This window comes from Camelus ferus, chromosome 21 (genome assembly GCF_009834535.1).
Source record: "Camelus ferus isolate YT-003-E chromosome 21, BCGSAC_Cfer_1.0, whole genome shotgun sequence".
NCBI lineage: Eukaryota > Metazoa > Chordata > Mammalia > Artiodactyla > Camelidae > Camelus > Camelus ferus.
In genome coordinates, this window is record NC_045716.1 from 13,311,787 (window position 1) to 13,328,371 (window position 16,585).

The 16,585-nt window shown below is 41.1% G+C and overlaps 1 protein-coding gene across 1 annotated transcript in view; it reads left to right on the forward strand.

Moving 5' to 3' along the window:
* Positions 1-3,047: 3,047 nt before the first annotated feature.
* The window catches only part of ADCY10 (adenylate cyclase 10), a 66,605-nt gene continuing 53,067 nt past the window's right edge, over positions 3,048-16,585 (forward strand). The window contains exons 1-8 of the mRNA XM_006193970.3: positions 3,048-3,195; positions 3,875-3,979; positions 6,000-6,038; positions 6,243-6,386; positions 8,130-8,335; positions 10,206-10,302; positions 13,656-13,744; positions 16,147-16,338. Of these exons, the coding sequence (XP_006194032.2) occupies positions 3,048-3,195; positions 3,875-3,979; positions 6,000-6,038; positions 6,243-6,386; positions 8,130-8,335; positions 10,206-10,302; positions 13,656-13,744; positions 16,147-16,338 (1,020 nt within the window). The remainder of the gene's footprint in view (positions 3,196-3,874; positions 3,980-5,999; positions 6,039-6,242; positions 6,387-8,129; positions 8,336-10,205; positions 10,303-13,655; positions 13,745-16,146; positions 16,339-16,585) is intronic.

Below are 16,585 nucleotides of genomic sequence, written 5' to 3' on the forward strand. Positions count from 1 at the left end.
TTAAGATTTTAACATCCTGATTCTATCATTCAGTACATTAGCTCTCCTTCCAACTATATCTTTATCTGAGTCCTCTAGCACACCCATGGAGGCTTCCCTCTGAGTGGGCACTAGAACACAAATCCTTTAGGTCTAATTGTTAACCAGCTAACTATATTTTCATCACTTCTATAATTTGTATCTTACCCACAAAGATGTGAGAAGTTCGGCCAAATGCCTTATTGAAGTCAAGATATACTTTGTCTATAGCATTCCCTTGATTTAAAAGTTTAGTAAATCTTCAAAAGAGAAAATAAGGCCAGTTTGTGCTTGGCTCTAAATTCATTTTGACTCATATAAGAGCTCGCATATTACCAAGTATGATAACTCAATAAGTATTCCAGCTCTCTCCCGCTGCACACATGGTAGGATTGCACCTTTCCACTTAGGTAAACTTAGATGTGTCCCATAGCTTGCTTCGGCCAATGTCATTTGAGTGGAAGTGAAATATGTCACTTCTGGGAGGACACTTTAAGAATGAGTCTGCCCTCCAGACAGAGAAAGACAAATACTGTAAGATATCACTTACATGTGGAATCTAAAAAAATACAGCAAACTAGTGAATATAATAGAGAAGAAACAGACTCACAGAGGTAAAGAAGGAACTAGTGGTTACCGGTGGGGAGAGAGAACGGGGAGGGGCAAGATGGAGGTGGAGGATTAAGAGGTACAAACTATCAGGTATAAAATAAGCTACAAGGATGTATTGTACAACATGGGGAATATAGCCAATATTTTATAACTATAAATGGAGTATAACCTCTAAAAATTATGAATTACTATATTGTATACCTATAACATGTAATATTGTACATCACCTATACTTCAGTTTAAAAAATATGACATTGTAAAATAAATTTTTTTTTATACAAAAAAAAAAAAAAAAAAAAAAAAAGAATGAGTCTGCCCCCTTTTCCCAGTGCCTTGGCAACCAGAATATCCCAGCCTGGGTCCCAAAGTCAAGGCAACAGTGGAGTAGGGCCTCAGCCAACCTACAATGAACATGTAGCATGAGCAAGAAATGAACAAAAATAGGCCTTTATTATTTCAAGACACTGAGATGTTGGAGCTATTTTGGGTTTTTTTTTCCCTTTGTGGGGGGAGATAATTAAGTTTTATTTTATTTACTTATTTTTAATGGAGGTACTAAGATTGAACCTGGGACCTAATGCACACTCTACTACTGAGTTATATCCTCCCCCTGCTGGAGATATTTGTTAATGAAGCAAAATCTAGCTTATATAGACTGATTCATCATGTTTACCAGACTGTGTCTTCTGGAATCCACATGTAGGCTCATCTTTTGAAATTCAGAAGAGAATATACCTGTCCCTAGTTTTCTAGCCCATTTCTCATTCTCCATTATTTTTTGAGATTACTGATATCACATCTGTGAGTTCTTTCTATATATTTCAGTGGATGTAGGTTATCTGGGGATAGCTACTTGAATTTAAATGGCTTTTTCACTACTTTCTTAGCACGGACTTCAATTCTTTCTTACCAATATTTGTCGTATTTTCAGTTCTCCATAGTGGAGAAGGTAGAAACAAAAGAAGAGCTGTGTATTACATCATAGTCAAGCTTCATCCTTGTTCATCTAAATTACCTTGCTTTCAATAAAGTCTAAAACTCCCTCCAGGTTTTCTTAACTTCAACATTTTTCCTACGTCTCAGCTCATTCTGGGCATTCATCCTTCTTAGAAGTTCATATACCGCTTATCAAACTCACTATCTGAAATTATTTATTGGATGTACTTGATACCTATTGTCTGTTCCTGGCATATGCTGTGGTTTAATGATACTCTTTTTTTTAACCTTAGTTATATGCTTTTCTTTCTACCTTTTGTTCGCTTCTTAATATTTGAGTTTACCAAGGTTTTCCTTTTAAAGGTTATATGAAACCTAATATTTAGTGCCCATTTTTAGAAGTTTCTATCCATTTTAAAGTTTGTTAACTATACCAATATACTGTTTTCCCTGATTTAAAAAAAAAAAAGCTTCCCTGAAGTCTAAGATATGTTCATCATCTCACTTTTTCCTTCTAATTCTCTCATGTACCCCAACATGACCTGTGTCTGGTTGAAATTACTAACCAGTTCCTCCCTGTTGGTGAGTATCAGTTCCCCCTTTTTTGTTTTTAATTCTGTCACCTATTCCAGGTACTTGGATTGCTCTGAAAATAATCAAGATGCTACTCCTGTTCAGGGTGGTAGAGCATGGTCTTGACAACATTCAGGCATGAGTGTCTCATTAGCTCCAGCAGCTAAAGGCCTTAGTAAATCCTAGTTTTCTCAAAATGAACTACGTAACAAATTAAAATTCCAACATTCCACTTACAGTTTAAAGCCTTCCACACACACACACACACACACACATACACACACTTGAATTCTTTCCCTCTCTTTCTTTAGAACTAGATCCTAATTCCCTTACTCTCTTACTTATATATAATACTCCACTTTGCTACTCACCTTTACATAAATATTCACACATAAATTTACATTTATACTTTTTTAATTTTCAAAAAGGAGAGAAAAGATGAGATGTCAATAGAGGGGGAGGGAAGGAGGAAACATGAGGAGAGAAGGAAAAGGGGCCTGGTCTGAGGAATTAGTGCCGTGGGCCCCTCTACCACAGCACTAGCACCCTGAGAGGCTCTTCGTGCAAATGGATGGACCTGTTCAGCTACCCCCTTCCCCCCCATGCTGTTTGTAGGGGTGCTCATTGATATAACAGCTGTTCAGGGGTGGAGGCCTGGAGTGCGAGGGGTTCTCCTCTGTATAGAAAACTGACCCTTTTGAAGTATAACTCAACAGCCCACCCATTTTCACCACTCAGTCACTCAAATAAGTAGTCCACAGGTGAGACAAGGCAAATGGAGAAAAAGAAATAGGAAAGTGAGTGCCTGGATATAAGTCAGATTGCCTCCATTCTCAGCTTTGCTTTTTAGAAGGTCTATTTGGGGACTGTGTGCTGTGACCATAAAAGCCTGAACATTTGCCTTGAGCATGAACACTCGAAGAGAAGCGTCACAGGACCGAGCCATCGTCAAAATAGCAGCGCATTTACCGGACCTCATTGTCTATGGAGACTTCTCTCCAGAGCGACCGTCTGTGGATTATTTTGATGGCGTCTTGATGTTTGTTGATATTTCAGGCAAGCGCACAAGGGATGTTTAACGTGGGTGAACGACAGGCTCACGTTGGAACCACATGCAGAGCTTGATGGCAGAGTGGGGGTGGCATTTTTGAGGTGTTGTGCTGTTCCCGCAGATGTTCCTACTGAGAAAACAGGAGGGAGCAGGGATAACCTGTGGACCTGGCTCTCGTCTTCCCTTACCCAGCATGTCCAGTCATGGGCAAATCTTTAAGATGCCCGAGTCCCAGGCCTAGAACTTCAGGCTTCAGTGTCCCTGTCCCAACTTTACTGACTCAACACTCCCAAGCCCCACACCCCCCCAGGTAAAACTGACCTCAGGAAACGGTCTCTCTGGAGACAGCAAACTTGCCACCTCTTCAGAAGTCTTTGAATTTTGTGTGTTTTCATTACCATGAACTAGAAGTTCTGTACCCAGTTAAAGAAACTGCAGTCATCCCTGTACTAAGTTGAGAAATTTGGAGGGAAAAGGTATCTGGTGCCTTTCCTTGACCCCTAAAATAATAAACGCAGATAGAAGAGGCCCCATCTCTGACACTTGACCAGTCACAAAGATCATTAAAAAGAAATCCAGCCAGTTCTTAAAAGTGGAGTCCCGCTGCTTGCCAGTGTGGTCCTCGTCTCTTAGCTGTTTGGTTCCTCCAAGCACCCACGGAAACTAGCTGCATATTTGTTCCAGGTTTTACTGCAATGACTGAGAAGTTCAGCACAGCCATGTACATGGACCGAGGGGCTGAGCAGTTGGTGGAGATCCTCAACCACTACATAAGTGCAATAGTGGAGAGTAAGTGTCCCCAGAGCTTTCTGGCTTATGCATATTCCAGTTCACTGTTTTTCTGTATTTGTCCATTATAATCTGATAGAGTACTGCTGCTTAACACTCATGTTCCCCATGCAATGTGTATGGCAGCAGTCTTTTTGGAAATACAGTACAAGTGAAGGAAGGTAATCAAACCTCCCTAATACAGACTATTTGAGGGATTAGTTTTGCATTCATTACAAGACTGAATCAGAGACTACTTTTCAAAGAGCTGTAATTCAAAAGAGAAACAGACTCACCAATATAAAGAAGCTTACGGTTACCAGGCGGTAAAGGGGGTGGAAAGGGATAAATCAGGAGTTCAAAATTTGTACCTCCTGGGGAGAGGTGGAAATGTTAGCTGTCTTGATTGTGGTGGTGGTTTCATAGGTGTATACATCTATCAAAATTCATCAAATTGTACATCTGAAATACGTGTAGTTTACTGTACAGGAATTATACAATAAAGGTGTTAAAAAAAAACAGAGCAAAAAACAAAGGAAAACAAACAAAAAATGGATATGAAATGTGATGAAAGAACAAAGTTGCAATTCTTTTTATTAGTTACTTGATTTCATTTTTTAAAATTTTTTTATGGGGGGGAGGTAATTCGGGGATTGAACCCAGGACCTCCTGCATGCTAAGCATGTGCTCTACCACTTGAGCTATACCCTCCCCACTAGCTGAATCACTCAGTATGGTAATGTCTCCCGGGCTGCTGGGGAGTCTATATATATTTTTATATACAGGTGTACCTCATTTTATTGCAGTTTGCTTTATTGTGCTTCCCAGATAGTGCAGTTTTTACAAATTGAAAATTTGTGGCAACCCTGCATTATCAGATAATAGTTAGCATTGTTTACCAATAAAGTATTTTTTAATTAAAAATAAAACTGTAATAGTAATACTTTGAGTTGTATTCAGTAAGTCAAGAAAGCGAGCATCAGTATAATTCAAATGTAGTCACTAAGAGAACACTTTTAAAAGAAGAGAATATTGTATGAATAGATGAGTGATTTATAATTAACATATCAGTAATTTGTGTCCTAATAATGGATTCTGAAGCACTTAACTGCCAACTGAAAACTTTGGTCTCCTTTTCAACCTCTACCTACCATCTTGTTTGCATTATCAATTTGAAACTATCCATGAAAAAAGGATTCTTTCCACTCTATTAAGGTAAATTCTAGGTCTAGTCTATTATCAGGCTGTGAGTTCCCTGGTAATATCTTAATATCGCCTACTACACAAAATTTTAATCCTCGTTAAAAGCAGAAACTGCATCTAATTCCTTTTTGCATTGCACTCAGCAGAACAGTGCTCAACAAATTTGCAATGATGCAAAAATAAGAGGGAAAAAATGTCCATTTATGCCATAAAGCCTAAATAAACTAAATGCAAGTTGGTGACAAACAAAACCCAGGTTGACCATAGTTGTAGTTTTCCAATTTTCTGATTTTCAGTTCTCATGGAGTCCTGTCACTCATCCACTCACCCATGCTCACTGAAGCCCCCGCTCATAACATACTCTGATCAGTAAAGAACATTCCACTATCATGGGAGTAGGGTAGCTGTCCTCAGGCCTCATCAGAAATCCCACCTGCTTCTCTCCTGTCTTTTCCCATTCACAGAAACAGAGCACGTACATAACCTAGTTCACTGTTCATTTTACAATTGAGGAAACAGACTTAAATGGGTTTAAGTGACTTGTCTGAGATGACAGCTTTATTATAAGTCTATTTTCTGAATTGTTCCTCTTGATCTGCTGAATTCTTTTTATTAGCTTTAAGAAATGAGAAATATATATGTATGTATAACTGAATCACTTCTCTGTATATCTGACACTAATACTGTAACTCGACTACACGTCAACAAAAAATAAGAATTAAAATAAGACATCCAGAAAAGTGACACTGTACACCTGAAACTTATATAATTAAAAAAAATAAGTAACAAACCAGCAATTGATTTTACCTTCTTTTCTTTTTTTTTTTTTTTCTCTCAGAAGTGTTGATTTTTGGAGGAGACATCTTAAAATTTGCAGGTACGGGGGCTTTCTGAGACGGCAGGGGTAAGAAAGGAGTGCCGAGATGCCTGTCCTCTGACAGAGGAAGCACCTCAGGGAGAGCAGTGGCCAGCACACAGGATGGAGGGATGTTTGAAGAGTAAGTTTCTGCACAGATTTCATACAAAATAGACTGATTCCCCAGGGCAGGTCAGGAGCCCCTGGTGTGTCTGTCTCTTCAAGGTGATGCATTGCTAGCCCTGTGGAAGGTGGAGAGGAGGCAACTGAAAAATATTATCACTGTGGTAATTAAATGTAGCCTGGAGATCCATGGATTGTTTGAGACCCAGGAGTCTGAAGAAGATCTGGATGTACGAGTCAAGATAGGTAAGCTTTTGTGAAGGAAGAGATGCTACAGCAGTCTGGATATGGGACCTGACTCCTGAGGCATCTCTCTCCTAAAGAGGAAACAGTGGAATGTGGTACCTCAGACCCACCTTCATGTCTTGAGCTTTGGAATTAGGCTAACCAGAATGTGAGTTTCGGTTCCTTCACTTGCCAGTTAAGAGAATTCAGGGGGGTAGGGGAAGGGTATAGCTCAGTGGTAGAGTGTGCATGCATGAGGTCCTGGGTTCAATCCCCAGTACCTCCATTGAAAAAAAGAGAATTTGAGCTAAATCCTAGTATCTACTTCATAGGCTCTTAGAAAAAGTAAATTTAAGTGGTTAGTATACTACCTGGCACACAGTAACCCCTCCACAAAATAGTCTTTATCATGACTATTGCTGTTATTATTATTAGGTCTTGCTGCTGTCAATGGTGTGTATCATTAAGCACAACAGGGAGTAGCTTGTGAGTACGTAGATTCAGCAATGTCGTGAGGCTGGTTATCCCTCACTTCATAAGAATTATGTGCCAGAAACGCTTAAAGGGTCAGCCTACAGCACAGCACCATGTAATAGAGAGCTTCCTAAATTCACACATATCATAACCATCACACAGATTCCCAGATTGTGCATATTGTGTTGCAGACATTACACACACCGTCTCATTTCCCCTTCACCACAGTCCTGAAGTATAGGCATCCCGGGGTCCATTTCACAGGTGGAGAATGAGATGCTGAGAGGTGTAAATGAGTCACAGCTGGTGCCTTTGGTGTTAGCTCCTGCCTAAACTTTGTAAACTTAGAATTCTCGAGTATCAGAGGTGATGAAAAGATCAGAGGTTATCCAATTAACTGTTTCTCTGTTTTCTTTAGGTTATTCAGAATTTCCAAATATGTTAAATCTTCTGTTGGAAAAAAAATCCAAGTTGTTATAATACTGGGTATTTTTTCCAAGTTAACACCCCAGAGAGTTGATGTGTTCATCCTTCTTGAAAGTGATGGAGACCATTTAAAAGTGCATGCTGACTGGCTGTTAGAAAACTGGTGCCAGTACCTTTCTTTTAAAAACCCTAAGCATCAGTGTGCTTCAGAGGGGAAACAAGCCACATGCATATATCAGGGCAAGTCAGCCTTGACAAATCAGCACGGTGGAGAGAAAAGTTTAAAAACAAACTTTGATTATGTTAATTATAGTCACTTAAAAGAACTGTGTGTCACATATAGTTCATTTATACATACATTTCATACACATGTTCTGTTTTACACCATTCTGTCTTCTGTTGCTTCGGTACAAAAACCTTCAGCTCCCAACATTGTTGGGATAGGATACTTGACCGTCAAAATGCCCGAGCCTCTCCCCCGCCTTTTCTTCTCTGGCTTTTGCGTGAAATTCCACCCTAAGGGGTTCTTTTTAGCTAAAACCTCAGTCTCTGATAAGATGCAAATCCTTCCCAAATAAGAATTATTAAAGTTGTCCTCCATTGCCCTTAAGTATACATAAATCGAAGAAAAGGTAAAATAACTTTGGGGGCCAATAGGGCCATCTAGGGAGCTAAATGTCGCCGAAAGGTAGAAACTTTCTAGCTTTGGGAGGAGCTTTCCCAGAAGAGGCATTCTTTGAAGTCTCCTGAAATTTTAGAAACTAGATTTTGCTGAGATGCTCAAGTTCTGATTTTTCAAGGAACCCACGCTGCTGGGGAATAAGCCAGACCTTCTCGTGCACTCACCGCTTGCCTTCTCACCAGGACTGGCCGCCGGCCACATCACCATGTTGGTCTTTGGAGACGAATCTCGAAACTACTTTCTGGTGACTGGGCAGGCGGTGGATGACGTGCGCCTCGCACAGAACATGGCGCAGATGAATGACGTCATCCTGTCACCAAACTGCTGGCAGCTGTGCGACAGGAGCATGATTGAAATTGAGAGGATTCCAGATCAGAGAGCAGTGAAGGTAGGTCGTGATGCGGCCACTGGCGGAGAGTTCCGCCAGTCTGTGCCCTGGGCCGCCTCAGAAAAGCCACTGGGGAGGCTGCTGTCAGGAGGGTGCTGGGCCGGAGACTGGGATGCGGTCCGGCTGGGTTAGGTTTACACCGTATTGGTCCAGGACGCCGCCTCTGGGAGGAGCGAGGCTGGTGCGTTCAAGAGGAAGTGGTCAGGCTTCTCTGAGGTGATTAAGGGTGTGGAATTTGGTATGGAGGCCTCCGGAGGGACTAGTGCCCTTGCTTAATGAAAGGAAAAGTCTCCTGGCTGTTCCCCCGGAGCAGACGGTTGCCGTTTTGAGGGCTGCCTTTGGCCCTCACGTGCTCTACTCCACACCCTCCTAACTCAGGGCGAGGGAGGATTGGAGGTGAGCGGGGGCAGCAAAGGTTAATGAGGGAAGACAGACTTTCCCCATGGCCTTGCCTAGTAGAAAACACTGTGGTTAAGCCGAAGATTGACTATAAGCAGAACTGGGTCCTTGGGAGATAGCCAACTAGAGAAAGAGGAGGAGAGCTGTGCTGCCAGCTGAACCAGGAACGGGAATGCTTGGCAGATGGAAAGAAAAGATGGCGAATCCATGTAGTTGGGAGCAAAGATGAGAGGCACCCCCACACCATGCACTATGCATCAGGCTACATCCCTCATAGCCACTCGCTCTTTGAGTCATTCAATCCCCGACTACTTGACCTAGCTGGCTGGCAGCATTGTCCGGTTTCCAATTTTCTTCTATCATTCCTTTAAAACTTCTTAACATTTTTTAAAAATTTAAAATTTATTTTTATTTTTGAATTTTGTTGAAGGGAGATAATTGGGCTTGTATATTTATTTTAATGGAAGTGCTGGGGATTGAACCCAGGACCTCATGTATGCTAGGCATGCACTCTCCCACTGAGCTATTCCCCCCTCAAGATTGTTTTCATTTTTAAATTAATTTTAGATTCACAGGAAAGTTCAGACATAATACAGTGTTTCCATATACCCCTTACCCAACTTCCCCAAATATTAACATTTTTCATATCCAGAGTGCAATAGTCAAAACCAGAAAATTAACATTAGTACAACACTATTCACTCTAATTCAAGGCCTTATTTGAATTTCACCAGTTTTCCCAATAATGTCCTCAGTGAAGTATTCCAGGATTCTATCCTGATCTCACATTGCATTTTAAAATTTTTACTTAGTCTCCTGCAATCTGTAACAAGAGTTCTTCAGTTTTTTCATGTCTTTTATGACCTCGACACTTAAGAAGAGTGTTAATCAGTTATTTTGGTGAGTGTCCCTTCATTTGGCTTTGCCTGGTATTTTCTCTTGACTGAACTAAGTTTATCCATTTTTGGAGGCAAGAATATCACAGAAATGAGGTTGTACTATTATCTGTGTATCACATGATGGGGTTCATGATCTTGATGTGAATCTTATTATTGGTGATGTATTGGTGATGCTCCTAATATCCTTTTGGGCATCAGCCCCCTTTGTCTTTTTACACTTATAAGAAAGAAATGGTGTACAGTTTAACCAACTTTTATTTTAATTAAAATGTTACAAAGGAAAAAAGAAGATGTTCTAAGAGTACTAGAAGAAGATTATACAGGTTAGCCCTGGAATGGCTCTCTCTGTATATACTGAAGATTGAGATCTTAACAACTAATTGGAGAGATTTTTAATGTAATCACACGAAATGAAAGATCTTCATTATTTAACTATGCCAATCTCTGTTTATCATGTCCTGGATATTCAAAAGCATACTCCCTGCCCTTTCTGCTGAGAAATTACATTCAAAGGATCACACAGCCCTCAGAAAAACCAAAAACTTCTCTCTTTTTTTTTTTTTTTCCACTTAGGTTAATTTCTTAAAACCACCCTCTACATTTAACTTTGATGAATTTTTCACAAAGTGTATGACTTTCATGGATTATTATCCTTCTGGTAACCACAAAAGTAAGTACCCTCCATGGATAAGAGCCTTTGCTTCTACCAGTGGTCATTAGGGTCTCGTACCAATGCCAAGGGCTCTGTTACAAATGGCTGGTCTCCTGAGTACAGCTCAGGAGCACATAAAGGGGACCCCCTTCCCATTCGCCACAACAGCCATTCTAGGTACAACCCTCCTTTTCCTCTCCGTTGGCAGTGACCCCTTTCCTTCATCTTCCAAACATCTGCAAATTTCCCTCATCGTGAAAGGAAAAACTAAAAATCCTGTGAACCCTGCTCTTTCATCCTAACCTTCACCACCATTACTCTTAGAAGAGTAATCTGTCCGTGCTGCTTCTTCTAGCCTCTCACTTATTTATTCACCCAGTAAGCACTGACTTCCTGCTCCTGGGTTGGGGGTGGGGGATGTGTTCCCCTAACTTGTCAGGCTTGAACTTCTGACATCTAGCTTCTGTCCACTTCTCTTCCCGTCTACTGAGACTGTTTATGTCGAGGTCACTAATGACCGTCAATTTACCGAAGGAAACAGGAACCCAGAGAATGAAATTTAAGGCAACACAGCTTTCAAGGTCTTGCAAGTTGCTTGCCTCACCCAAGTCCCAGCCTTAACTGCCAGAATTCAGGCCAGACTTTGGTTCTAAATTCTAGACTCATAAAAAACTGCCATCTTTACTGGATGTCAAACAGGCACTCCAACCTTAACATGTTGTTAAAAAAATTATTAAAGAAGACGCTTTAGGTAATAAAAGCAAACCTAAGGCAAGAAGATTTTACAGGATAAAGAAAAAGAACAAAGAAGAGACAAATAGAAAACATCTGACTGACTGGGACCTCATGGTCAACCTTGTTTGGGGTGAGAAGGCCCAGAGTTGGCTTGGCCTTTGGGGATTGGCTGGCTGAACTGTTGCATTTCTGGTTAAACAGAGCATTTACAGGGACACTAAAGTTATCTAGATCTTGGTTTGCTGACATAGCACCCAGGGCAGGGAGCAGCTCCATCTTGGGCCTAGAAATTTATTTCAATAATGTCTAAATTCTATGCTACTTATCTTTCTCTACTTATCTTCATCCAAACTAGAAACTTCAGAAACATCTTTGAAACATTCTTTCTCATCATTTATGTATAGGTCCTGAGTATTTTGAACATCACAAATAGTAGACTGTAGTTTTACAAAACTGCAGTGGGTAATGGAGTGGGAGGGAGGCTGAGGGGAACTGTAGGAAAATTGACCAGGAAAGAACGAGAACCCTAAAGCACCAAACATGGAGAAAATCTACTGACACTCCTCGAGCTGTACCCCATCCCATCTCCTGGATCTTAATGGTGCCTTCAACAAAGGGCTTCTTCAGGCCTTATTTGGAGCACAATACCACACTGCAGTTCTGGTGCTAACTACCTGGGGTTAGTGCAGACAGGTGGAGTCCTTCACAAGATTCCCCTTACTTCAGACACCAGCCACAAATTCTGGGATCACCAGGCCACCTGCACTTCTGACCAACTGGCTACATATCCAAGGGTTCCCACAATGCCCTCATGTTCAATAATTCACTATAATGACACATGGTGTTCAGGGAAGTGCTATGTTTATGATTATGGTTTTATTGTAAAGGATACAAATTAGGACCAGCAATAAAAAGACACATAGGGTGAGGTCTGGGAGAGGGTTCATGTTTGGGAACATAAAACTTCTGTATCCTTAGGACACACCACTCTCCCTGCACATCAAGGTATGATTACCAACCAGGGAACCTCACCCAAGCTTTGGGAGTCCAGAGTTTTTATTGGAGTTTTATTAAGTAGGCGTGTTGATTGGATCATTGAAATCTCCAGCCCCCTTCCCCTCCTCAGAAGTCTGGAGGTCAGGCTCTTATCACTTGGCTCAAAGCCCCAGCCCTCTTAGCACATGCTTGGTCTTTCCAGAAAGATCAGCCTCTTTCCTGAGTCATCTCATTAGCATAAATTCAGATGTGATCCAAAGGGCCCACCATGAATAGCAGAGACAATCCTATGACCTGGGAAATTCCAAAGATTTAGAAGCTACTCTCAGGTCCTAGAAACAAAAAGACCAGCCAACTTCTGTATTATTTGTCTCCATACCCATTGCCACCATCATGGCCCAGGCCTTTACAATGCCTGCTCTTTTCCTGAACTCTTTGCCTCTCTCCACATTCTGCTCACTGTCATTTCTTCTTAATCTCCAGTTCTCACATGGGATTCCAGCCAGGCTGGAGTCTTCTCTAGTTCTTTAACATACTCTGCTCATTCTTGACTTTGACCTACTTGGTTCCCTCTGCTAGGCATGCCCTCCTCAGTCCTTCTAGTAAAAAGCCATTAGTCATTCAAGATTCAGTTAAATTCCTAGTTCTCCTGTGAACCCTTTTCTGATTAAACCAGTTTGGCTAGACCACTGCTTCCTCTGAATCTCTCTGGTCTTTATAATCTCTTAGCCCATTTGGCCTGAGTTTTTTCTATTTAACTTTTCCATACATATTATAGTTGAATGTCCATAAATAAGTGCTTCCAGGAAAAAGCTGAAGTCTCTAATCACTTTTTTATCCCCATGGAGTGCCTAGCATGGCTTTTTAAATATACTAGGTTTGGAATATATTCAATAAACACTTTAAAATTAAATGTGCTTCTTAATTTACATCCCTTGCAGACTCCTTTTTTACTTTTCATCTAATTTTTTTTAACATTATCATTATTCCATTCTCTGCTGAAAGCATATCATCATTTCTTTCTCCCTTATTTTTTGATTTCTTCAAGCTCATTCTTACCACCTCCTATCAGTCTATACTAGAGTATGGAACTATCAACCATTATAGTGAAGAGAACTGTAGAGATAATGAAACCCCGGTGCTTTTTTCCCAGATGAGGAAATAGGAGCCAATCAGGGCAATGAAGTGACAGGTCCAGGGTTACACTGTGAGTGGGTATAAACCTGGGATCAGAAGCCAGTCTCCTGAATCTTCCTCCTGCTGTTCTTTCAACTCTATCCTCCCCTGCATTCTGTCACCATTGTCCTCTGTTGTCATCCCCTTATCTGTCCCTTCCCATCACCTGTGGCAATACTTTTAGTTCAAGTATAGAGATGAAAACCTCCTTAAGTTCTGAAGTGTGATGACAGTGAGAGCAGGGTTTTGAGCTACATGCAACCGAATTTTGGGAAACCTGAAACTTCTAGGAACTTCTCATTGGATATCCCTTGGTCCTATTTGGCCACTGGGTATCCCAGGGTTTCCTGACTGAACGGTGAAGACCACTGCCCAAGGGAGTGGGGGCTGGGCGTGTCTTCTCTCTGTAGCACTGCAGAGCCAGGCTTCCCTTTCTAAGCCTTCCCTTCCTTCTGCCCTCTCAGACCTCCTGAGACTTGCATGCATGTTGGAGTCGGATCCGGAACTGGAGCTGTCCCTACAAAAGTATGTGATGGAAAGCATATTGAAGCAGGTATCTTTGTAACTTAATCTATTGCCTTTGGGGCTGTCAGGGATCTTGGACAGGTGTTAAGATCAAGAAAGCCAGTAGCTTGTAAAATGTTTTATTGAAATAAAAAGAGGTGGGGCTGACATACACCATGTGTAGGTGACAAAAAAATTTGTTTAAATCAGGATACTTGTTTTTTTTAAACCATAAATCAGGATACTTTTAAGAGTTAAAGGGGGCATTATTCATAATTACACTGTAACAATAGGCATAAACCAGAGCTGTGTTGCCTTATACAGCTGGGCAAACTGAAACCATCACAAGCATATAAAAATATATGGTTACCCTTTCTACATGCTGCATAGCAGAAAGACATCAAGTGAATAAGCATTGGTACAATGTTTCTTTAAGTCATTTGCATTAATTAAATCTTAAGCTTTGAGAGTGAATACAGATAATTAGAACTCTCAGAACTACCTCCAAGCCCCCAAAGTTTCCCCTTTTTAGATCTAGGCTTAGATCTCGGCTCTCTCAAATGCTTTAATCCTTGCAAATTATAACTGTTTCTTAGCACTCACTGTATATATGCCAGACATTCTGCTGTTTCATGTATTTATTCTTCACAATCCTTGGTAGATATACCCTTTATATCTGCACAATCCTTCATCCTTTATATATGAGAAAACTGAGACCCAGAAGGACACCAGGAACTTTCCTGAGGTTGTAAAGTAAGAAATGGATTTGAACCCTGTTCCCTGGAACCCTGCATTTTTTGCACATGCTATACACTCCCCTAATATATGCCTGTTTTAATCCTTAATCCCATCAAAATGCAGTTGTGTCCCGGAGGAAATCTTTGAAGGAGCAGCCTGATCAGTGGGCAGCTGCCTTCGCAGCGTGGGTTGAGGAGCTATCAGAATGCACCCCTCTGCCTTCAGCCCAGTTTAGAAACACTACCTCTGGTACCTGCAGTTGTTCGACTCTTCAAGAGTTTTGAAGCTCCAGAGAGCCACACCTCTTCCCCTCCCTTCAAGGGCTATAACACATTATGCGTCTTCAGTTGTAGCCACCTGAGAGCGAGGTCCACAGGAATGGGACGCAAGAGAGACTCCGTGAGTCACTGTGAAAATTGTGGGTAGGAATGATGAACACCGGGTGAAGAAATACAGCTAAGGGGGCTGAAAGGAGGCAAAAGACAAATCTTTTACAGCTTTCCCAAGGTCTGCCCTTGCACCTAAAGAACAGAGATCCTTAGAGATACCATGGTTGTACTTTCTAAGCCAAAACTGAGAACACGTGGCCTGATAGAATAGTTTTAAATTAATTAATTGATTAATTATTTTAACGTATTTAATATTTAATGATTTATGTTTAATATCAATTACTTATTTAAGAAATTCATTTGAAAAATCAAAGAAAATTATTACATTGGTTAGTTAGAAATTATTACATCATCTTCTATGAAAAGACTAAAATTACATGAAACCAGGACTAACTATCCCAGCCAGTTAAGAAGCATGGTTGCAAGATTCTCTATACACAATTTCTTCTTTCATCTAGAAGATGTGTTTCATCTTGTCAGTGGAGAATCTGACACTTTTGTGCTATCTGGGGGAGAAAAAAATTGCAACGATTCTCCCCCATTGGTTTGCTACGTACTTAATTTAACAAAATTCAGGCCTGGTGATATAGGCAGGGATGATTTGGGAACACTCTCCTTTCCTTTCATTTTTCTGTGCCTGCTGTGGATAGACTTGGAGGGAAGAGGGGAGCTGAGTGAAATATACCACCCCAGAGAGGCAGGGCAGTGTTGTCAAGGGACTGCTGGACAAGAAGTCTAGATTTGCGTTCTTGTTTGCCAAGAACAACCAAACCAATGGTTTGCTAAGAATACCATGGGACTTGGGAAAATGGTGTTATTTCTCCATGCCTCAGTCATCTAGTTAGTAAAATGGGGATAATAATGCTGATTTTATTTCATTTGAGGATAAAGTTGGATAGAATATGAAAATATTCCGGAAGGGACCTGGCTCTGAAAACATAAGGTTGAATTACATAGCCTGGCTGTTCTTATTGTTAAATTGTAAGAGAGCCAAAAGGAACAGTAGTCTTTTCTTTTATTGTGATGGCTTATATTGGCATGAGGGAGCTGGCAGTTGGGGCAAGGGAGTGGCGGCTGGCCCAAAATTAGCAAGTGCACAAGTGCCCTTTGGAAGAGATTTTGAGAGTCCATTCCATTTCGATCTGTTTGGCTTTCAGGTGGCTCTACTGTGTCGTACCTCCCAACTTCTGATAACTTCAGCTTCACTAGAGAATCTCAAAAGGCTACTTCCCTCTTAGTGATATTTGGGGTGTGGGGGTGATGTGGGAAGGAAAGATCCACCTCTGAGGACCTGTGTTAAGGAAAGCATCCCTCTACTCTGCAGATTGATGACAAACAGCTTCGGGGTTATTTGTCTGAGCTTCGCCCGGTGACGATTATGTTTGTAAACCTGATGTTTAAGGACCAAGACAAAGCAGAAGTCATAGGCTCAGCCATCCAGGATGCTTGTGTGCACATTAACTCTGTCCTGAGGGTCTTCCGAGGCCAAATCAACAAAGTCTTCATGTTTGACAAGGTAAATGTGAACTAACAGTGTGGGGACCTACCAATAATTTAAGGTTAGCATTCACGTCCACTGACACTTGGGAGAGGGAGGGAATAGGCACCTTCAACCTGGAACTGTCAGTCTTTATTTGTAGTTACAATAACGGCTTACATGGTGGATACGGAACATAAGTGCCAGGCATTGTTCTTAACACTTCACGTGTATTACTCATTTTTCCCCATGACTACTCTGAGAGGTAGGTACTGTTGTTGTCCCC